The sequence below is a fragment of the Dermacentor andersoni genome, chromosome 7 (assembly GCF_023375885.2).
Source record: "Dermacentor andersoni chromosome 7, qqDerAnde1_hic_scaffold, whole genome shotgun sequence".
NCBI lineage: Eukaryota > Metazoa > Arthropoda > Arachnida > Ixodida > Ixodidae > Dermacentor > Dermacentor andersoni.
Genome location: NC_092820.1, coordinates 104,854,854 through 104,878,482, shown reverse-complemented (window position 1 = coordinate 104,878,482; position 23,629 = coordinate 104,854,854). Strand labels below are relative to the sequence as shown.

The following is a 23,629-nucleotide window of genomic DNA, read 5'->3' as shown; positions in this document are numbered from 1 at the left end:
ACCCCCATCTGAAGCGCTTGTTAAAAAAAAAATCATTCCGCCGTGCGAAAGTGACAATGACGCCCCGGCGATGGTACGAGTACAACTGCGCAGATCAAGAGTACAATAATGTCATTGCGCAGGCAAAAGACGTGTTCCACAATTGTACCTTGCCCAGTCTCCTTAAGGATAACCCTCGGCAGTTTAGGAATGCAGTTCGCGGCAGCAAATTTAGCACGATTCACTTGCTCGACAGCAATGTTGATGCTGTTCCTAATGGTGACTGCTGTAATGTGCTAAACAAACTTTTTGTTTCTTGCTTTTCTGGCTTAACAGCCTTTTCTACGCAAACAATCGCCGGGTTTGGTTGTGTTCCAGTGGATTTCGTCTCTGTAAATTCAGCTTGGGTGTGGCGTTTGATAGAAAATTTAAAGTTGTCAGCTCTGCAGGTCATTAATGACAACATAAATTCAGTTCTTAAAAAATACAAAAGTTTACTCTTCTTTTGTTCTTGTTGAACTCTATTCGCAGTCTTCACAGACTTCTATTTTGCCAAATGATTGAAAGGTGGGTTCACAAATCAGGTAACACCCATTCTTCCTTAAACTACAGGCCAATATGTTTGACCAGGCCAGGGTACCCTGTATACTTCTCCAGCACACCCTTTACTCAAACTTGGCGTCTTTCCTTGAATAAAATGTTTTTTCTCCTTGTCATCACGGTTTCAGGAAGCACTTCTCTTGTGAAACGCAGATACTCTATTACTGACGATCTTTTTGGAGCTTTTGAGAAATATTTCACAACCAATTGCATCCTTTTAGGTTACGCTAAAGCCTTCGACAACGCTAACGAAACGTTCAATTAATGGAAATGAAAGCGAATGAAAAAACAACTTGCCGCAGGTGGGAAACGATCCCACAACCTTCGCATTTCGCGTGCGATGCTCTACCAATTGCACTACCGCAGTGCCGCTTCCCCATCCTCTTTCTTGGGTATTATAGTTCCCTAGTAAAACATTGGGAGTGTTAGCCAGCGCCACCACTGCGAAGGTTGTGGGATCGTTCCCCTCCTGCGGCAAGTTGTTTTTTCATCCACTTTCATTTGCATGATTTATTGTTTCTTAATTTCATTTATTAAACACACGTAATTTCTCCTACGTTGTACTTGGCGTTAGTGTTTGTTGGCTTCTTATGATATGACTAATGAAAACTGGCCCCTTGGTTAACCCCCTTTCTTCTCCTTTATTACATAATGAGGGTCTCGAATCCGGCAAGATTGTTGCCTTCAGGTAGCATGTGTGGGTCTATTAACCAGCTGCCTTCACCCAAAAAGATAACGTTCTCATGACGCCTGCGGCAAAAAGGATGTTCCACACCCGCCGCAAAGGTCTGTGAGTGGTGGCTTTGGGTAACACTCTCAGGGTTCTACTAGGGAACATAAGTACCCAAGAAGTGGATGGGGAAACGGCGCCGTGCAGGCTCAAGTGGTAGAGCATGGCATGCGAAATGCGCAGGTTGTGGGTTCTTTCCCCACCAGCGGAAAGTTGTTTTTTTCATTCACTTTCATTTCATTGATTTAACATTTCTTTATTTCATTTAATAAACAGGATTGATTTCCCCTATGTTGCCCTTAGTGTGGGTGTTTGCTGACTTCTTGTGATATATATATACAGGGTGTCCCAGCTAACTTGGACCAAGATTTTACAAATACCCAAGAGCTCGAGAGAAATCGTACCGACTACATAGTAGCCGTAGTTGTATGTCCTTACGGCCAGTAATTTTTTTCATCACGAAGTACTACCTAATTGCTTTTAATTAGTGAACTTCTTAATTAATGCTTGAATCGCAAACATATCAATTACAAAGTTGTAGGACACCTTAAGTAACCTCCGAGTGCTCAGCTTAGTGCTCAGCTTTGTCTCGTTGGTTTTTCCGAGAAAAAGCAAAAGTGCGCGAAACATCTAAAATACGAAATGGAAACGCGCTCGCGCGCCACTACTCAAGCGCTCACAAGCGAATAGCCACGGATACACGGCTTTACTAGCGGCGGCCGCTCGATACAGGGCTTCACGCTATGTGATGGTCGCGTCATCAAGAGAACACGCCGCTGACGCATTGATAAGCGTAGCGCAGCCTTGTACGATGCGGCGATAAGAGAATGCAGCCGTATATCTTTCAATGGTTGCTTGTAGGAGCTTGAGTAGCGGCGTGTGACTGCGCATCTATTTCGTATTTCGCGTATTTCGCAGGCTTTTGTTTCTTCATGAAAAAAATAACCAGGACCACTTCACCACGAAATAAATGCTTGATTCGGAGGTTATTTAAGGTGCCCTACAACTTTGTAATTGATATGTTTGCGATTCAAGCAATAATATAAATGTTCACTAATTTAAAGTAATTATTTAGTAACACTTCGTGATATACCGTTGTGGGTATGCGCCATAGTATGAACATTATCATCATTATTATCAACACGCGGACATTCTTCTTCGTCGATCCTCCGTTGTGCTAATGTGACATTGTGTGGAAGCCATCAGCGCGCGGCGATAACCTCAGAGCTGTTTGGCGATGGCACTATATGTACCACCCGCATCATGTCCGATCCCCCGTTGTGCTTATGTGCCATTGTATAGAAACCGCCATTCCAATGAATGTGTAACGACAATCTGAAAGTGCTAGTTGGTGTTGGCTCGAGAAAAGTTTACGTGCGGTTGTTCCTTAATGGGTGTTGCACGTAGGGTGGGGGTTGGAGTGGGAGGCAAGTTTTGAATGCCGTGCCCAGACGCGCTTCATTTTTTTAAAGTAATTACAAGTTTACTCGGCGAGAACCCGACCAGCGACCGACCGACGGACCGACCCAACAAGCCGAAACCACGGAATGCAAGGCAAAAATAGCTTCGGTTTAAAAATTACGCAGGTGCCAAGCAGTGTGGCGCTATATAGTATGCGAAGCAATTTGCATTTAACTGGCTGTCTAGCATCGTTTCGCGATCCGTCATGTGCCACCAGAAGACGCAGTATGACATTTCAATTCATTCAGCACAATTTAGACGAATTTACATAAACTTCTTCCGGCACCCAAAATATTTTTAGATTTCTTAAACCAAAAGTAACTAAAAACTATACAAAACATGTGTGCATTCGTGACAGCAACCAACACTGTCAACAGTTTTATTACGCTGCAAGTTTAATGAGCAACTTCTTTAGATTGGTATTAAACAAGTTCAAGGAATGAAAGCATGTAGTATTGTAATGAGTCTTACTTCAAATCAACGTTCCTAAAGATTCCAAGGAAATCGACCGTTATTAGTGCACACGTTGAGAATAGGAAACTATACCTAGTGCACTCAATGTTTTATGTAGACTGACTGGGGTAGCAGCATTTATTTGAATTTTCTCCTGCGTATGTGCAAACATCAAGGAAGCAGCGTTACATGGGATTAGGTCATAGACAATTAATATACAGAATGCTTTAAATTGGTCTGATGAGTTCGGAACGTGTGGGGAGTGCTTTATTATACGAAAAGCCCCTTTTCTTTAAATTCAGAATGGGCGGAAAGTGTGTCCGATAGGTTAATCTCGAAACAGCAATGCCATAATTGATTCGTGAATGAGCTAAACCGTACTACAGGTTAACTAGAATGGCTTGAGCAATAAAATGCGTGCAGAAATTTCATATCCACCCTGGGGTTTTACATGCCGACACCACATTTGTTAGTATAAAGCACGGGCAGTGTGGGACTATGAATCAACATTGACCACCTGGGGTCCTTCTAACACGAGAAATTGTGTGTGTGGCGACAATGACTAAGGCAACGGGAGGTCGTCGACGATAACACTATCATTATTTTATTATGGCAAGGAAACACAGTAACTAGTTCTGTTACAGAACCATGGGCGAAACGAGGATATATATATATATATATATATATATATATAATACAACGGGGATTGACTCACAAGTGAAATTAATTTATCAAACCAATTTTTCGGCCATCGGCATCCATGCTACCGCCTATCCGATTTTGGAGCCCAGCTCTTAGGCACCCATTCATGCGTTTATCGTCGGCATCCATCGGCGTCTTCCCTCAGCGTTACTGCGCGTAAGGGCGAATGAGGAGTGGAGCGGGGATGATAGACGGTGGTATAGAAAGGAGAACGCGAGGAGGAAAGCGGAGGAGGGTGTTGCGAAAGCGTGAGAAGAAAAGCGCAGTGCCGCGCATTATGAGCTCTGTAGAAACGACGGCTACGAGATTCGCCAGAGTAGTGTGCCGTCGTCTGTCTATCGATGTCATGCGGCTAGCACGTCCACCGATACCATATGTGGAAACAAAGCGCTGCGTGAGCGGAGGTCTGTCTGCCGCGGCTGCTGTGAATTGCGCTCACACGTCACCCACGCGCTGCCTCTCGCGAGTTGCCGATTAGTGAGGCCGTCGTGCCACACTTCGCTCCGTTTGCAATTTGCCGCATGAGACAGAATGGCTCGCGCCAGCCGATATATCCCGAAATTAAAGCACGTATAGAGTTGTGCTCAAATTTAGCGTTAGGGAGTATTGTAATCGTTGCTAAATTTCTTTCCCTACACGCTGCCAACGAAGTAGTCTGCTGCTCTTAGGTAACCAGACCGTTGACGTCCCAGCAGCCGCCGCGCTGGCTCAGCGGCTATCTCGTTGCGCAGCTAAGCACGAGGTCACGCGATCGAATCACGGCCGCCATGGCCGCATTTCGACGGGGGCGAAATGTAAAGGAGGCGACGTCCCTTGCATTGGGGTCACGTTCAGAATACCCTGGTGGTCAAAATCAAACCAGAGTCCTAAACTGCAGCGTGCCTTATAATCAGATCGTAGTTTTGGAAAGATCTGATGTAAAAACCCTGAACTCATTCACTCACGTCCGACCTGCTCAGAAACCAACCAATCCAAAATTTCCCTGGCGCAGCAGATTGCCCGCAATCCCAGTAAAAGTGACCTGACATAGTCCTTGGCGTAAATGCAAATTTTTACATACTAAATATGCGCAATTCTTATATAAATATTATTAAGTGCTTCAGGCCTCTTTTGTGCCTACGCTTGTGCTTAGCAGACGAATAGACAAAAATCAGAAAATATTCCTCAGAACTCCACCTTCGTTCGTGGGTGGTGTTGTTTTTAACGAAAGGGCATCCTAATACGCTAAAACTATTTACTAAGTACGAACAAAGTCGATCAAACATCGTTCGAGTCTGTTTAAACACAGCTTGTTTGTTGCACAGTTTGCATGAACGGTAACTCTCTTGTAATTCAGTATTTAGTAAGGGATATCTCAGTGACGACTAGGCTTAGATGCTACACATTATGGCTGGAGAAAAAACCGGTATTTTCGGGTGCTAAGACTCACAGCAGCGTCGGACATGTGAAATGATGCAATAATGGATGCAATGATAATTAATTAATAGAGGACATTAGTGGAGATTTAATAATTTTAGCTCACACAAAGCAATTTAATGATGGAAACTGACATGAACTTGTCCATTTAGTAAGGATGCTGACACTACTGTGAAGGGTCCCTTTCCCTTCCACCTCTTAAATTCAACCACATCAGTTGTACCCCGTTGTTGTCTGTAGAAGTAGAAAATGAAGGTTTAGTAAAAAAAATGATACGCGGAAAGGCTAAGCGGGAATAAACCGACAAGGCTTGGCACAACAATCTCAGAATGTTGATCAGCATCGCTATACTAAGTTAACATACATCGATCGTTGTAGCACAGCGCATACTCTGCAACGTTACTTTTGATCGCTCCTAACGTGGCTGCACTAAGGCCATGCACGGTTTCCAACATCACTAGCACACTTTGATCGTCATGCTGGAGGAAGACTCTTAGCCCTCACTATATGACGTCCACCCGAAGATGTGCGTCTTATGTATCTTGTTTGAGTTACGGATGTTCGACCAGCTTCGATTGTGCGAATGAAACATGTACGTTAGCGATTTACAAAAAGTTAGACTTAAATGGCTTTTATAGTTTTTAAATGTATAATTTCTAATCGAGTTAAAGAACGCGCTTCTGGACAAATTACACTCGCCACTATAGTCTGAATACCAGCCAAAAAGAAATTGCCATTTCGTCTAAAGTCCGTCGTTTTCTATATCTTCCGAAAGCCTTCTATGAAGCGCCCGGTACAGTTGTAAAATGGCCGCTTGATATGATTTTCAGTCACTTCAAATGGGGTCTGGTGAATTATCGCTGTGGAAAAGCGACGCTTAATGTCGCACAATGCCAAGCAATTATTTTTTTTTCTATTTGTTTGCATTGTCCGTTGCATTGAGAATCATGCTTCAAACGTTATATATGCATACATATATATATAACATAAACATGTAGATACGGAAAGGTAAGCCCGATGCCTCCCGATGCAGCGTTTACATAAACGCTGGATCTAATTTCTGACGGCCCTCATATGTGAGATTCATCTAAGCGCCGCTAGTTGCACTCCAGAGCACGTGAAGATTATTTTGGCAGGAACAAGGTTTATGTGATACGTACACTTGGCCCATTTGCTGATGTCGGCTATGAAAACGCAGCACATTAAAAAATAACACCGCTTAAGGATACACACCACACACCACAGATGAGGATTTATGGTCCTGTTCCGGCTAGTTTTTCTGAGTATTGCATTTCCTATGCACTTAGACCATAATTTTGCTTACTTCCAAGTGGAGGCAGCCTTGCCAGAATGATGCAGTCGTCGCTGGCGTGCAAAACAGGGAAACCGTCCATTCCATACGGCAGTAAGTCCGATGCTGAAACACCACAAGGAAATCGCATTCATTTATGTCTCGCAATACAGCCATATGATAATTCGCGCAGTAGTCACCCGCTGAGCAACAGGCATGAGTTCCATTTACTGCCGTAGCGGCCGTAAATCAGGTGGGCGCGGTTAGCAAGCGCGTTCCTGTAGCAAGCATTGCAGTAAACGCCTTGGGTAGCAGAGCTTGCGCACTAATGCACCAGTGCACAAACTTGTACACTTTGAGCTAGCTTTTGCCTTAGTAGCATGTACAATACATGAAATGCATTTGTCGTTGCTTAACTACTGAGAATCACTCTTTACTCTTCGTAGGCTACTGAGTGTTGTTGATAATTTATAATACTTGTCGCATTGGTGACGTTGTGTATTTCATACTATAGCGGGTGCGGGTGTGTATGCCAATGAGTGCACCTGCTTTATTTCTGCTTACCCTCCAAGAGAGTAAATCCTGACAAGCCAGAACTTACCACCTACACGTGCCTCAAACTTAGTAAACATTATGTATGATAACGTTCGATGGCTTGCTCATCTAGCAGCCACGCTTCGTACACATGCAGCAGCCCCGCTTAACCCAGTCGCCTGTCGTATATATGCGCCCATTGTGACCGGAGTGCCAATCCGTGCGAGCAGTGTTCGCGTGTGCATTATTGGTCGTATACGTGCTCGCAATCAGTGCTTCCCTCTAGCCTTGCCCCACATGCAACCAACCCTTTCATGGACGTCATTATAATCAATACAACGTAATCTGCATGCGAAAGCCGTTATTCCCGCTGTGGATCGCCACCATGAAGCTTTACCGTCACTGCGCTGTCGAACTTCTGAAAAAAACGAAAAACCCGTACGCAAGTAACTCGGCATTTAAACCTCACAAGGCTGCATCGTCCCCCAGAAACACAGGACGAATTTCTTACGCTCCATTCTTCTTTTCATGAATCATCTCCCTATGTTATTCACTTTGAACGGTACCAGTTTACTGCATTTATCTTGCGTTTGGTCTAGATGTTTAAGTACTTTAGTTTTGTTTTATTGATCACAAATGGTTCACAGTTACGAGCTCTTCCTTTGTAAGTAACCTTATTTTCAAAATCAAGAAAGGGGCTGACAGATGGAATAGAACATTGTGATATAAAGGTTACAACCAGGGATAAAGTGCCTACGAAAGGCTGGCCAACGTTTCGTTAGGAGGACCTATCTTCGTCAAAGGCGGCCTCGACAAACATGGCTACTCCTTTTGCACCAACCTACGCGAACATATCTATGGGGATTCTAGAAGCAGATTTTCTATCGCGCTGTACTGACAAGCCCCACCCATACCTACGATACATAGACGACATATTCATAATATGGGGACATGATCAACACAGTCTAGATAAATCTGTAGCATTTCTAAACTCTTTTCCTCCAGCTATAAAATTCACATTAGAATATTCCACGGAGCGCAGAAACTTCCTGGACGGAACAATATACACGGACAATGGGGCACTAAAGACAACGCTTTATAGGAAACCTTTCGACAAACAACAGTACCTAGAATATACTAGCCACCATCCCAGACATTGCAAACAAGGCATCTTTAAAGGACAAGCCACACGACTACGTCGCATTTGCGTTGAAAACCAAGACAACCTAGACAGACTCGATCAACATAAAGAAACCCTATCAAATAAAAACCACCTAAACAGAGACCTTCAAAAGCATACACCACTGCAACCAAACTTGATCGAGCTGAGGTCCTCAAGCCCCGCCCGAAAATCACATGAACAACAACGCCTCTTCTTACTGCTAAATTCTCAAGCGCACACCCAAACACCCTCAATAAATACTACCAAATTCTCTCCAGAAACCAGAAACATAAGATTTTTCCCTACCCGGCCTGGGTAGCTTATAGACGCAACACTACTTTTAAAGATATTCTTGTACATCCCCAACTAAGGACAAAGATGAAGTTAGGAACCGGTTCCTGTGGCCGCCCTAGTTGCTCTACATAGAAACGTATTCAATCTATTAGTACAGTAAAAAGTACAGCTTCGAATTACTCACAAAAGATAACTTCAGGTTTCACCTGCAGATCAATCAACGTAGTTTGCTGTCTAGAATGTACCTCTTGTAGCAAACATTACATAGGTGTGACTGTACAACAAATTCACACAAGACTCGACGGTCACCGCGCGGATACAAAACACAATTTACCTAAAGCAGTAGCCAGCCACATCAATGAACATTGTCATATGTTCGACAAAGCAAGGCTCTAAATACTACAAACAAATTTCTATTACCTTGCGAAAGGAAACATACGGCATCATACCTCATACAGAAGTTTAATTTCCTACACCCGACGGGAATTAATTTGACACGTGGCAACTTAGAATCTTTAAAAGCGGCAACTTAAATCTGAAATTCTCATATGAACCAAGGCACAAGACATGTTATGCCGCGAGCTAACCTTAATTCATTAACCTAACCCATTCGTCCACTTCGAAATTCTTTTTCCAGCCTATTTCTCAATTTAACATACTCTTTCATGTTTTCGCGTTTATATCAACTGTACGACCCCCTTTTCCCAAGTACACCTGCCCCCACCCGCTTCTGAGCACGTCACTCTCCTATTTGTGATTCCGGTTTCTGTTCCCCCCCTTTTTTGATCTGTTTAAATTATATATTTTTTGAAACACCCTCACCAACACATTCGAAAGTTCCAGACGCCAGCATGCCTTTTTCAGCGCCTGAGCCACACAGGGTATCGCCATTTCTGTATACCGCCTTAACGACACCTACGTTGAGCTACTGCGGCTAACGTCCCTTGAAAGACCATGCCGCTGAATTCCAGTTACCCCGTGCATTGCACCCCAGACTCCTTGTCGCCATCTTAACTCCTTCACAATTACTCGACGCATTTGTGGCTACGCTACTAAAGTCACTTTTTCAACTGATGTCATTATGGATTTCTTTTTTTTTACTCGCGCACTGACCGCCTGACCGGCTCTTCTAAAGCCACAAAAGCATGCCGCCAAAGACACCCTTGAATGCTCCCTAACCTCTCGCTTCCCCAACACCCTCCCATGCCCCTCTTTTTATTTTCTTGTTCTTCTTTCCCCTCTTGTGTCCCCCCTTTATTTCCTTTTTTTTCCTCTCCTTTGCTTTCGTTCCTTTTCCCTCCGCCTTGCCACTCTCTTACTCTTGTTCCCTCGTCTTGGGAACCACGCTCACAGACGTCAGGCGACAGCGCTCATTCTCTTTGAAGTCTCTCCCTTTACAACCAGCCGCCACCGACAACAACCGCACGTGACGTCACCGTACTAAACCTTTAAAACTAACATGCCGAGAATGACGAGGACACCTTTGACGAAGATAGGTCCTCCTATCGAAACGTTGGCCAGCCTTTTTGAGGCGTTTTATCCCTGTTTATAACCTTTATATAACAGCGTATTTTCAAAAGAAATTTTTTATCTTGGACAGCTTACGCTCTTCGTGATTGGCTTGGGTGCCTTCGCGCCGTAGTTGTTGCCCGGATATGACCACTCGGCGTGCCCTTTTAGAACAAAACGAATGAAAAATACACCTGAACGAGTTCCAGGCCACGGAAATGCCAGAAGTAACCGTTGTCGAACCACTTCGACAATCAGCACCACCTAAATGGCGGCGCATCGTTCCCCACAATCTTTAGTACTGTGTGCTGTTCCGGAGGTGCTGCAGAATGGAAGGCCTGGTAACATGAACTTCAGGAAAGCAGGACCTCTGGCGTAGGCGTTCCAGCTTTTTGTTGGTGCTCTTCTGTGATAACGCCAATTAAATCTACGTTTACTAACAGGCGTGCATAGAAAAAGGGCAGAGGGAGCGCACTGCGCCAAACTAATCTTGGCTTCAAACCAACTCGTATCCGAACCTCCTCCTTCTCAACAAGTTCTAGCTAACCTTATACCTCCCCACCTGCCCAGGCTGCGGTGCAACACCAACGACGTTCCACGAGGCGATTGAATGCCAAGAACTACCAACGGATATCCGTGTTCTAAAATCCCCCCAACCAACATATGAGCAGAGGGAGGCGATCCCCCGTCGCTCCGAGCCTCAGGTCTGGCTGGTCCTGATACGAACAGCACGAGTGGTGGCGGCAGGGATTGGGGTCCTGGACTAAGGGCCCCAACCACATACCTCCTTTCACTTTATATAGAAGCTTTATTTTTTCTTTCCAGCAGCGGAAACCGCCCCGCGGCGATGACGACGCTGTGTTTCTGTCCTCTCCTTCCCAGGCACACGGCACGTGCTCATACTGCTGCACCAGCTGCTGCAATAATCATGCCTTAATATTAGGAAATATTCTCAGGGGGAAAAAGGGTAGGTGTGTTAAGTGTGGGTAGCCGGTCACGTGGCTGATGGGATTTCTAATGAATGAATATATGATGTTTAATGGCGCAAGGGCCAGGTGTGGCCAAAGAGCGCCATGCTAGTGGTAATGAGGTAGCAGTGGACTGATGTGTTCTGTGAACTGAATGTGACGTGGCTGTAAAAGGCCTAAAAGAGTTGATATATATTCCATAAAATATACGCGTAGTAAAATTATGGGAATGATTATTGACGTGTACTATGAAGATTAGAATGCATAAAAAAAGAATGATGCAATATATTGTCTGTGAGGTGCTGAAATTGTCTAGAGCACTACTGCCTCACCAGAGCCCTTGAAAGTCAAGGGCTTAGAGGCATGTGCTTTACAAAGAAAACTATCGTAGCAGCACCCTCTCGAAAGAGGATGCGCTACGAAATTAATGGGCTTGTGACATGGAGCACAACATCTTTCAAAAAGGCGAGGACTGCTTTGGTCTTAAAAAGTGGTTCGGCACCAAGGAACATAGCCGGATGCAGGGGAATACAATGGCTATATGCAAAAGGGAAATGTTTTCTCCTGTCTCTTTCGGCTTCCCGGCACTCCAGGAAGACATGGAGGACGGTCAACCTTTCGCCACATGTACCACAGGTTGGAGGCTCATTACCGGTTAAGAGAAAGTTGTGAGTGCCAAATGTGTGTCCTATTCTCAGTCTAGTGAATAGGACATCGGTTCTTCGTATTTTCGTAGTTGGGCGCCAGAAACCTAAGTTCGGCTTAATTAGGTGAAGCTTATTACTTGTTTCTGCGTCCCACAAGCGTTGCCAGTGGCTTCGGAGTTTGTTTCTTAGCAAAGGCTTCATGTCTGTGGCAGGGACAGCAGCAGAACGAATGCCTTGCGATGCTATTGATTTGGCGATCTCGTCGGCAAGAACATTTCCCTCGATTCCTCTATGGCCAGGAACCCAGCATATTACTACATGCCTATGTGATAGGTACATGCTACATAAGAGTGAGTAGAGTTCATTGAAGACAGGATTCGTATGCTTTTGAAAAGAAATAAGTGCTTTTACAAGACTTAACGAGTCTGTGAATATGATGGCTTTGTCGAGTTTAAGTTTCTTTTTATGTTTTACTGCACACAGCACTGCGTAGACTTCTGCAGTGAAGATACTTGTTATAGGGTTCAACACGTCAGATTCAGTGAAAGAGGGACCAACAGCAGCGTAGGATACGCCAGCATTTGATTTTGATGCGTCTGTGTAAAACTTGGAGCAGGAGTACTTCAATTGAAGCTCACGGAAATGCATGGCAATTTCAAGCTCAGGAGCGTGCTTTGTGACCTTTACAAAGGATACGTCACATTCTATCACCTGCCACTGCCAGGGCGGTAATAGCTTAACTGGAGGCATTAGGCGATGTTCGAGAAATGGGACGTCCATTTCTTCACCAAGTTCTCTTACATGCAGTGAGAAAGGTAATCTCATAGAGGGTCTATTACGAAAAAGCGTTTCACACGTCAAGTCGTTAACGGTTGTGAAACACGGATGTTCCTTATTTGAGCGCACTTTCAGAAAATAGTTAAAGCTGATATATGTTCTCCGAAAATGAAGTGACCACTCATCGGACTCGACCTACAAACTTTCAACGGGGCTTGTTCTAAATGCGCCAGTGGCCAGGTGGATTCCCAGATGGTGAACGGGGTCTAACATCTTTAGCGCGCTCGGGGCGGCAGAGTGATATACTACGGCACCATAGTCTATTCGTGATCGAACTAGGCTCCTGTAAAGATTCAACAGGCACTTCCTGTCGCTACCTCATGTTGTGTGGGATAGGACTTTAAGTAGGTTCATTGTTTTTAGACAATTTGTTTTTAGACATGTTATGTGTGAAATGAATGTAAGCTTGGAGTCAAGTATAACACCTAGAAATTTGTGTTCTTTGTTAAAAGGAATTTGTTGTCCGCCCAGTTCTAAAAAAGGGTCTGGGACCAGGCCTCTCTTTCTTGTGAAGAGAACACAGGAACTTTTGCGGGGGTTGATTTTAAATCCATTTTGGTCTGCCCACATGGACACCTTGTTTAGGGCCTGCTGTACCTGTCTCTCGCAGACTGTGATGTTGCAGGATTTGAAACCTATTTGTGTATCGTCTACGTAGACGGAATAAAAAATAGCTGGTGGTAATGATGCCCGAAGTGTGTTTATCTTTACGACAAAGAGCGTGCAGCCGAGTACTCCACCCTGGGGTACCCCAGTTTCCTGTATGAATGTACGCGACAGTGCAGGACCTATTTTCACCCGAAATGTACGGTTCTGTAGGTAGCTCTCTATAATAGTCAACATATTGCCGCGGATGCCCAGCGCCGAAAGGTCGCGCAGGATACCGTACCGCCAGGTTGTGTCGTACGCTTTTTCCATATCCAGAAACACAGATAGAAAAGATAGTTTGTGCACGAAGGCATCGCGAATGCTCGCTTCGATGCGCACGAGATGGTCAGTTGTAGATCGCCCTTCCCGAAAACCACATTGAAATGGGTCAAGCATTTTACTGGACTCTAGGAGATGTATGAGACGGCGATTGATCATTTTTTCAAAAATCTTTTTCATTTTTTCAAAGAGGCAGCTTGTAAGCGCTATGGGACGGTAGCTAGTGAGCAATGAAGTGTCTTTACCATGCTTCAAAACAGGGATCACAATAGCCTCCTTCCACTTTGATGGGAGATAACCAGCAGCCCAGATAGTATTGAGAATTGTAAGTAGCGTGATTTGTGTGTCGGAGTGTAGGTGCTTAAGCATATCATACATGATTCTAACGGGGCCCGGTGCAGAGCTCCGACATACTGACAAGGAAGCTTTAAGTTCCGCAATCGTAAAAGGACGATTATAAGGATCGTTTGGGATGGATTTCCGATTCAGTGGCTTAAGTTGTTCTATTGCTTTATGCTTAATAAAGTTCTCCGAATACTGAGTGGGGCTAGATTCGCGCTCGAAGTGTTCACCAAGAGCATCAGCCTGGTCTTCCAACTTGTTTCCTTCTTTATCAACAAGGGGCAACGGCTGAAATTGTGTTCCCTTTAGTCTCCTCAGCCCGTTCCATATTTTTGCCTCCTGTGTGTAGGAGTTAATGCCGGACAAGAATCTCTCCCAGCTTGTCTTCTATGCCTGCCTTCGCGTCCGCCTTCCCTGCGATTTAATGTTTTTATATTTCCATCAGATTTTCTGCAGTGGAGTATCGGCGCAGTATGCCCCACGCTTTATTTTGTTTTTTCCGCGCCTCCTTGCATTCCTCATTCCACCATGGAACTCGTCTTTTGGATGAGGTACCCCTTCATTGTGGGATGAAGTCATTCGCTGCCTGGATGATAAAAGCGGTAAAATACGCTACCGCGTCGTCAATACTAAAATCGGTGATAAAATCTCGTGAAAGGTACGTTGATTCCTTAAAATGCTCCCAGTCGGCAGAAGCCAGCTTCAATCGAGGCGTATATGAAGGGCATTGATGTTCTTCAATTAAGTTTAAAAGTATTGGAAAATGGTCACTTCCGTATGGATTTTTAGTAACACTCCACTCTAGGTAAGGGAAAAGATCTGCGGAGCCGATAGATAGGTCTATGGAAGAGTGTGAGTGGTGATACATATTATAATAAGTCGGTTCGTTTTTATTGAAGAGGCATGCTCTCGTGTTTACTAAGAAGTTTTCTACTAACCGACCTCTCGCGTCGCATCGTGAGTCTCCCCACATCGTGTGGTGAGCATTAAAATCTCCCACAAGTACGTAAGGTTCGGGAAGTTGGATAATAAGGTTGTAAAGGTCTGTTTTTTTGATATGATGGTTCGGGGGAATATAAATAGAGCAGACAGTGATTAATTTATTAAAAAGAATGGCCCGAACTGCCACTGCCTCAAGGGTCGTCTGAAGGGCGACGTGTAGGCTAGCTACAGACTTGTCCGCTATTATAGCTACTCCGCCAGAGGCGTTAGCCTCATCGCGGTCTCTTCGGAAGATGAAGTAATTGCGAAGAAAGTCTGTGTTTCTAGGTTTCATATGTGTCTCCTGAACACACAGCAACTTGGGATTGTGTTTGTTTAGTAGTTCTCTAATGTCATCGAGGTTATTTAGAAGTCCTCGTGCATTCCACTGTAGTATTTGTGTGTCCATTATGCTATTTGCGTTTATTACTGTGTGTTTAAGACTCGAGGATTAGCTCACGGGCCTTTTTCAGGCGCCGTGACGGGAGTTTTGTCTCTTTTAGAGCGATCGAGAGTGCCTCGCCACTCCTTAGGCGCTGGTGGCGCCGTCTTGCTGGTGGTTGCGTCCATTGCCTCTTGCGAAGCGCTGGACACGCGCTCTTCCGAGCGCTTTGTTTGGCGTGAAGGCCTCGGCACGTTGGAAGAGGCCTTTGAGGTCACCTGCCCGGAGGTAGATGGCCCCTTCTGCGGGGTTGGCGCAGCAGCGCTAGCTGCAGCCGCTGGGGGGGGGGGGGGGGGGGGGGGCGGATGGCGTCACTGCCGCCTCAGTGGGTGTGGGACGGTCAGCCGCCGGAGACCGTTGTGGCGCTGCCCCCTGACGCGCCACTTCGGCAAATGGCGCTGCCCCCTGACGCGCCACTTCGGCAAAACACAGCCTGCAAACGCCAGCTGTACATTACTACTATAACCAAATATGATATAACCTAGGTTGGTTATTCACACAAAGTTAACCCTTGCTGCCTGGAAAAATTGGAAGTAAAGAGAAGCGAGGAGAAGACAGGAAAGATGAAAAGTGAGAGAAAGACGAATGCTAGAGGGAGAGAGAGACAGGAAAAGGCAACTACCGATTTCCCCCAGGTGGGTCAGTCCGGGGGTGCCGTCTATGTGAAGCAGAGGCCAAAGGGGTGTGTTGCCTCCACCGGGGGCCCTTAAAGGTCCAAACACCCAGCATCAGCTCAACCCCCAGGATCCCCCTTTCCCCAGACACGGCTAAGCCGCGCACGGCTACACGCGGGAGGGTCCAACCCTCGTGTGCTCGGGTACGTGGTGTCACAACACACCAAACGCCTGCTTCCGCAGACGCCCCTGCGGGGAGGCGATTTCTAATAAAGTCGTGAATGTATGTGTGTAAATTTAGTGCAATGGGCAGTGGCCTCCTCCGGACCACCGTCAGTTACACTTCGCTCCTCGAAGAGGCAGCTGCTGTGAGCTGCTAATCAATACTTTGCAGTGTGGTGAGCGCGGTTTAGAGCAAAAATTTGGCTCGTCAAAGAGGTGCGTCGTAAAGCTAACGCATTTCCCTCGCCATTATCGCTAAATCTCCACTGAATTCTTTTTGTTTATAGCAAGGAGCGCTAAGAACGGGACTAAACAGAAATGCGCTTTCGCAGTCATGCCAATTAGCTTACCAACGAGCGTTCCTGCTATGTAATAGCGGCGGACAACATGACCTGGAAATGAAAAGAAAAAGCTACGAGGGGGGAGTTTCTTCACGTGTGTATACCTACAAGCCTGTGAATGTTGAAATTCGTACTCAGCTGACAGCGGGGGCAGAGGGATGAGGGGAATAGCAAGAATATTGTTTAAGAGCTTTTCCTCAACCCATGACCGTTCAGGCATACATACACACTTTGTTGACGATGATTGCATATGCAGCATGGAGTTTTAGACCACAGTTACCTTATTCCAGCGACTCTGGTGTGGCGAATTTCGCTTGCTTTAGTACTGACGTGTAAAATGCGAATGTGCTTGTACCATCTTGCATCCCTTCCAACATCACAATACTTCCTATTGTATGGGATCGTTGAGTGAAACATATTGGTGAATACATTTGTCGTAAAGCTTGGCGCAACTTTCGTACAATCGTAAACTGAGTTCTAACGATGCGTAAACATTACCAAAGTTTTGGAAGAGTTGGCAGGTATGCATGTGTTACTGCACCAAGTAATCGGGCTGTGTTTGACAGCGCTTTCAGCTTCTTGGAACACATACTTAATTGGCGTAACTTCCAGTTACAACGGCTTCGTGTTTACCCAAACGCGAAAGAGAAAAGCAGGAAAATTAGTCGTATTCAATCCTCATTGTTGTATTTTATCGTTAACATGCGGCTGCAAGAAAATGATGCCTATACGTTCTCTTTCCCAGCATAAACTAACGCGAATTAGAATCTACTATTATTTTCAAGGCTTGATACTGCTCGCGCGAGTTTTGTCTTTGTAGTTTTTCCTTCCCTGCCACAAAAATTTATCCGCGAGCACATCTGCGCTTGTGGAGCTGGATACTGAAAGTGACCTTCAAGCAACCCTCACAAGCAGACGAGAGAAAAATATCGCGGTCAACGTTCGCAAGAATCGAGTAGACCTTGCGTACTAAAATAGTGAGAGCTTTAAATGATCTATGATGAAATATACTACGGCCCTTATTTATCGCCAAATTTAGAACGATTCCTAATGTAGTAGACAGGCGTTGCGATCGCCGGAGGAAAGCCTTTTCAGCATTAGCAATCATCTTGAATTATCTCCGCGTTTACTGCTGAAGCTCCTAAATATTTTATATCGAAATCCTCGCGCGCGCCTTTGGAGGCTAACTCTCAGCTGCCGCTGTTCTCGATCTATGCATAATAAGTGCTTCTATGTACATCTGCTAAAGTATTTCGCTAATTATAGTAGCGTACTAGGCACTGGTGCCTAGTAAGCTACTATAACGTCTTGTAATTATATATAATAACCATATGTTTGCAGTGCTTCGCAGAAGCTCGCAATAATTCCGGAGCCTGTCAAGCTGCAGGGCACATGATGTTATATGTAAAATAATCGATAGCTTCATTCTATAAGACTAAGGCAAGTATGTTAAATTACGAGAGACACTCATAAAGTTTGTTGTATATGCACCATAAATTTGAAGCACGTCAACCCGAGAGGCATCAACGTGACCACACGTTCCTTTAGCTTCAGCTTAATATAAAAATTGTGTCTTACGTACATGGGCACATTGCTAAGGGGCGGGAGAGGGATTTGACATCAAAACAAACTAGGTACGTAGGTCTGCACATGAAAGAGATCCTGTATTGGATGTAGCGTTGCCTCTGTCCTGTGCAGTATTTTCCTCGCAACGAATTGACAGTCTCATTTGCACCTCTATGAACAACGATCATGCGGTCCGTCTGTCTAGATGTGTTGAATATTTTGGGTCTTCTTAAAGGGAGACGAAAGGCAAATAATAAGTTGACATGGACTGTCTAAAGACCAGTCCAGAAATCTCGCAACGCTTGCATAGTGCCAAGAAACGAGTTTACGAGAAAATTGCATCTGAATGGCGCGAATACGTTTTACAGCGAAGTTGTATATCTCTACCACCCAAGGAAATTTTCGTGTCATAAGCAAAAAACTGCCCACACATGAGCCGATCCCGGAGATAGTGCAGTACCGGCCCCACCCGCGGCGGAGGTGAAGCAGGCGTTAAGCACTACCCATATGTGGGTCGATCCCGAAAATATTGCAATGCCGGGCCGACCCACGGCGGAGGTGAAACAGGTGTTAAGCACTTCCTATACGTGGGCCGATCCCGAAGATAGGGCGATGCCGGGCCGACCCCGGAGAAGCAGGCATTCAGCACTCCCCATACATGGGCCGATCCCGAAGATAGTGCAATGCTGGGCCGACCCGCGGTGGAGGTGCAGTACGCCATTAAGAGGCCCACATACACAGCTTCGCTGGTCATCCTTCTTCACAGAGTGGAAGGGCACTGCGATTTTTTCGAAATTCAAATCTTCCGCCACCCAACCGAAGGAGTGGTGACGCTTCATACGCTATCCCCACGTTTTTGTGCCGTTGGTGAGTACAACGGCGCCCGACAGACGGCGGCACCGAGCCAAGACAGAGCGGTGGATTCGCCATCGCAGTTGCTTTTTGGTCAAGTGGCGTAGACCGTAAGGGCATCCCGCGACATAAGATGGAAGTTGAATTCTCTGCTAGTTGCCGTTTGTGCGACTTTCGCAAGCCCGCAAAACCAGCGCTGCACTACGCGATAACGAAACTGCTGAAACGCGAAATTGTAGGCGGCGCAGAATCGAGCGAAAACGAAATCTTATGACTGCTCCCGTCGTTGTCAATGGTAACTTCAATTAGTCTTTTTTTCTAAATATGAAGTATAATTGGATATGTAGCATTTTATTTCGTCGTATAATACAATACAATTATGTTTCTTGCATTAAGTGGCTGAGCACTAGTGACGGAATTCAACTGAGGAGTGCTTGCGTCATCGGGCAAGTGCTTGAATGTCCCGGAGGAGTCTCTAATCGTATCCTTCATTTACCCTAGTAGCTCGGTTATTAAGTACCTGTTCGCGAAAATATTGACACCTTAGATATTCTATAGCACTAATCTATCACTCTAGCTGGACCTAACATTTGCCTTTAGTGTCCCTTTAAGGCTTTCACCAAGGGTCATATTAGATATTGCAGCACAGGATATTTTCTATCTGTTAAGGGCTGCTGTCGCAGTTATATTTCTCTTACTAGCTGCCGCCAAACAAGGGCATTAGGTTACTCAACTTGCAACTAACGTTTCACGACAATGACCATGTGTGCTGAACGTTTTCACCCCGGACTGAGAAGGCACTATTGCCGTATCATTCTAATCAGAATAAACTGGTTTAGAGGGGTGTAGCGGTTGAACGCCTTCTGGAGGCGGTGCAGAAGGCCCGCTGCCACGGCATGGTGTGTTGCCTGAAACAGCAGGTTGAGAGGTTGCTCACAGTGGGCTTCCTTCTCTCGGTCTATGGGGCTGTTGCTGAAGCCGGATCGCGGAAAATGAAGCGCCTTGCAGGCCAGAACTCGCTGACATCAGAGCGAAGGACGGAATTTGAAGTGCATACATATATAATATCTCCCACAACATTAAGAACGTGGCTGAGAGACGGGGTGTAAGGGTTTCATTAATGTGTAAGCAACCTTTGGCGAGCTCCCCATCCCTGTCATGCCAAAAGTGTAATTCCTTTTGTCTGCACAAAAATGCGTCATTTGCAAAGCTAGGGCACTTAATCATTATGGTTGTGTGATCGGTCCCCATCTGCGGCGCACTGTTTTTTCATCCACTTTCATTTCCATTAATTTATCGTTCCTTTATTCATTAATTCAGCACAAATAATTTACCCTATGTTGTCCTTGGTGTCAGTGTTTGTTGGTTTCTTGTGATATAACTAATGAAAATCGGGCCCTTTAGTTAACCCCCTTTCTTCTCTTTTATTACATAACGAGGGTCTCGAATCCGGCAACATTGATGACTTCAGGCAGCATGTGTGGGTTTATTGACCGGTTGCCTTCACCCAAAAGAGATCACGTTCTCGTGACGGCTGCGGCAGAAAGGATGTTCGACATCCGTTGCCATGGTCTGTGAGTGGTGGCGCTGGCTAACACTCCCAGGATTCTACTAGGAAACGTGAATACCCAAGAAAGCAGTTGGCTAAACGGCTCCGCGGTAATCTCAATTGGTAGAGCAGCGCACGCAAAATGCGAAGGTTGTGGGAAAGTTCCCCCCCTGCGGCAACTTTGTTTTTCATCCACTTTCATTTCAATTAATTTATCTTTTCTTTATCTAATTTATTAAGCACAAATAATTTCACCTATGTTGTCCTTGATGTCAGTGTATGTTGGCTTCTTGTGATATTACTAATAAAGATCGGGCCCCTCGGTTAACCCCCTTTCTTCTCGTAGGGTACTCAATATATAAACAGCTAGGGCTTCTTAAATAACGCATGGGGAAGCTTATAGTAGGCGTGGGTCAACTTGAAATTTGGGGTTGGGCCAACATGAAATTTGAAGGTAGGTCAACTGAAATTTAGTGTGGTCCAACATGAAATTGGGGGGAGTTAAAACTTGAAATTCGTGGGTGGGCGAAGTGCGAACCTGGAGTGGGCCAACTGAAAATTTAGGGCTGGGCCTTTTTGAAGCTTCAACTTGGGTGAAATTAAATTTCGGGGTAAACCAACTTGAAGCCTGAATTTCTGGTGAACTTAAATTTGTGGCAGGGCCTAGTTGAAAGCTGTGGGTGGACGAACAGAAATTTGGAGTAGGGCAAACGTATTTGGGGGTGGGAAAACATGAAATCGGAGGGCGGGCCAACTTGAAATTAGTGGGTAGGCGACTTAAAAATTTGGGGAAGGGCGATGTTGACATCTAGAGGCCAGCCAACTTAAATATGGGAGTGGGCCAAGTTGAATTTGTGGGGTGGGCCAACCTAAATTTGCCGGTGGACCATGTTGAAATTTAGGTGTGGGCCAACTCAAAATTAGGGGTGGCCCAACTTGATGTTTGCATGCAGGCCTACTTAAATTTAGGAAGTGGGCCAACTTGAAGTTTCAGGGCGGGCCAACTTCAATTTCAGGGTGGGCCTACTGATATTGGCGGTTAGAACAGCTGAAATGTGGCGGTGGGCGAACTTGAGATTGTGTGGTGGCCCAATTCAACGACGCCGAGCGCCCCTCGAGTTACGGACATCTCACGGCAAAGCGAGCGCATTGAGATGCTTGGGGCGTTTTCATTGGGCCTTACCGAGGCACAGTCAGAACACAGCCGAAAGCTTACGTCGGCAAAGAACGCGCGCATAACAAAGGTTTGCGAGAGCCACATCGAGCCACATCGAGGCAATGCAATCTCCCCTCACGCAACGCTTCACGCTCTACTACGGCAGCTGGGGTGCCGTTTCGACCAGTATGCTCCGTCGAGGCGCGCTCATGCCCGGCGTTCCGGCTTGATTGGTATGATTGCATTGAAGGGGCCCGATGGCACGAGAAAATCAGACACTTGTCTACTACAGCCTGAGTATTCTTTGCCACCGCAAAGTCAATGGGTATATGCGCATAAGTTACCGAAGGCAAGCAAGCAAAACTAAGCAAAAGCGAACTCACAGCCGACCGAACAAATGATTGCGCATTAGTAGACTTCATTGCATTTTTGTATTTTTAGCACCTTGCAAACTGGCTAGCGTATACGCGAGTATTCGGAACGAGGGAAGGCAGAGAGGGAGGGGCCTGTAAAGTTAAACACGTGACAGTATTTTTCGAGTGCAAAACTGGTGTTGTTTACCGCAATCTGTTGGCATATGGTAAAGTCTATATAGGCCAGACAGGCAAGTGTGTTAATAAGCGATTGCACGAACATAACACACCCTTAAGCAGGGACCAAAGAAGCAATTTGGCAGTTCAGTGTCGCGGTTGCAAGAAATAAAATGAAACTGTGGCAATGTTCGATCGTTTTACCTTTAGGGAGGGGAAAGATTAGATATGAGCGGAGAGCCTTCAAAGACTTTCACATTAGAAATCAGAAAAAAAATTGTATCGTTGATACGCCTTTCTGTTTAACCAACAAGGAACCTGTTTACCTAGCGCGTGTGTAAAAGGTGATAAAACTGACATTGCTACACGTGCCTTGGTAGGAGTACAAGATGTGAATGAGTTTAATTTCGTGTGCGGCAATGTACAATTCGATGTGAAATCAATACGTGTGTCTTGGGAGGAGGTGAAGATGCGCATGCATCGGGGGTTAGGTGCGGCAATGTGAATTCCAATAAGTCAAAGGTTAAAGTCCAGCGTCCGTCCTTGTATAACGCTTTTTCCTTGTTCACGCACCCTTGTGTGTTCACTGGTACCCCCTTTTCGATTTCATCATGCACCGGCTGGCCCAAGAGCATGCGCTAATGTTTTCTATTACGGTAACGATAGTAGGAATTTTACGAGAGCCCCTGGCGATTATTCTTACTCTGTTCAATTACAGCATTTTTTTTTGTTTTAGGTGCAGAGCCTCTTGCTAGTCTTCGTATTTAGCAAGCAATGACCATACAGATAACTTGTATACGTTCACAGGTGCGTTGGTAAAAATTCTCTGAAACCTCACCTTCTTCAGCTAGGACTCTTTCTCCATCGTATTCCGAGATCATCCTTAGGTCAAACTCCCTAAAAGAGACATCCTATAGGTTAAAGATCATATAGATTTATTGCAGCACACACACCTGTTTTGCTGCAGATCCTCGCGTACTTTTCAACCTTCACCCACTTAAATGCAGTAAGGATGTGTGGTATTGCTGAAGATATAAATACCCTGACTACAGTTGCAGCGTGGGGGATAGAAAAACATAACAAGAATTCTTGATGAACGTTCCTAATACCTATTTTTTTGTTTCGAGAAAAATTGTTTTTTCAATTTTTGCTTTATAGTAGTTCACAATACTCATGATCCCTCTATATGCCGCATTCACCCATTAGACAAAGTGAGTGAATAAATTTAATTATTTCCTGACATTTCTATCCGGGATATAACCGGACTAATTTGTCCTGTGCGCTCTTACGTAAAAAATCGGGGCCTGTATTCACGTTTTGATGCTTAAAAAATTAGCATGCAGAGGTTTTACCTGCCAAAACCACAATAATATTATGACACACACCCTATTGAGGTGGTATGCGCATTAATTTTGACTGCTTAAGTTTCTTTAACGTGCTCCTAAATCTTCTACACGAACGTTCTTACATTTCACTACATGGAACCCGCCACCTCGAGTTCAGCAGTGCTGCTTCATATCTACA

The 23,629-nt window shown here is 45.3% G+C and overlaps 1 protein-coding gene across 2 annotated transcripts in view; it reads right to left on the bottom strand.

The window, feature by feature from the left end:
* Nucleotides 1-23,629, bottom strand: part of LOC126534730 (uncharacterized) — a 99,126-nt gene that overhangs the window by 5,752 nt on the left and 69,745 nt on the right. For both annotated transcript variants that reach the window (XM_055072571.2, XM_055072572.2), the window contains 2 exons: nucleotides 22,944-23,002; nucleotides 6,666-6,758 (listed from right to left, as the gene is read on the bottom strand). In XM_055072571.2, the coding sequence (XP_054928546.1) occupies nucleotides 6,666-6,758; nucleotides 22,944-23,002 (152 nt within the window). The remainder of the gene's footprint in view (nucleotides 1-6,665; nucleotides 6,759-22,943; nucleotides 23,003-23,629) is intronic.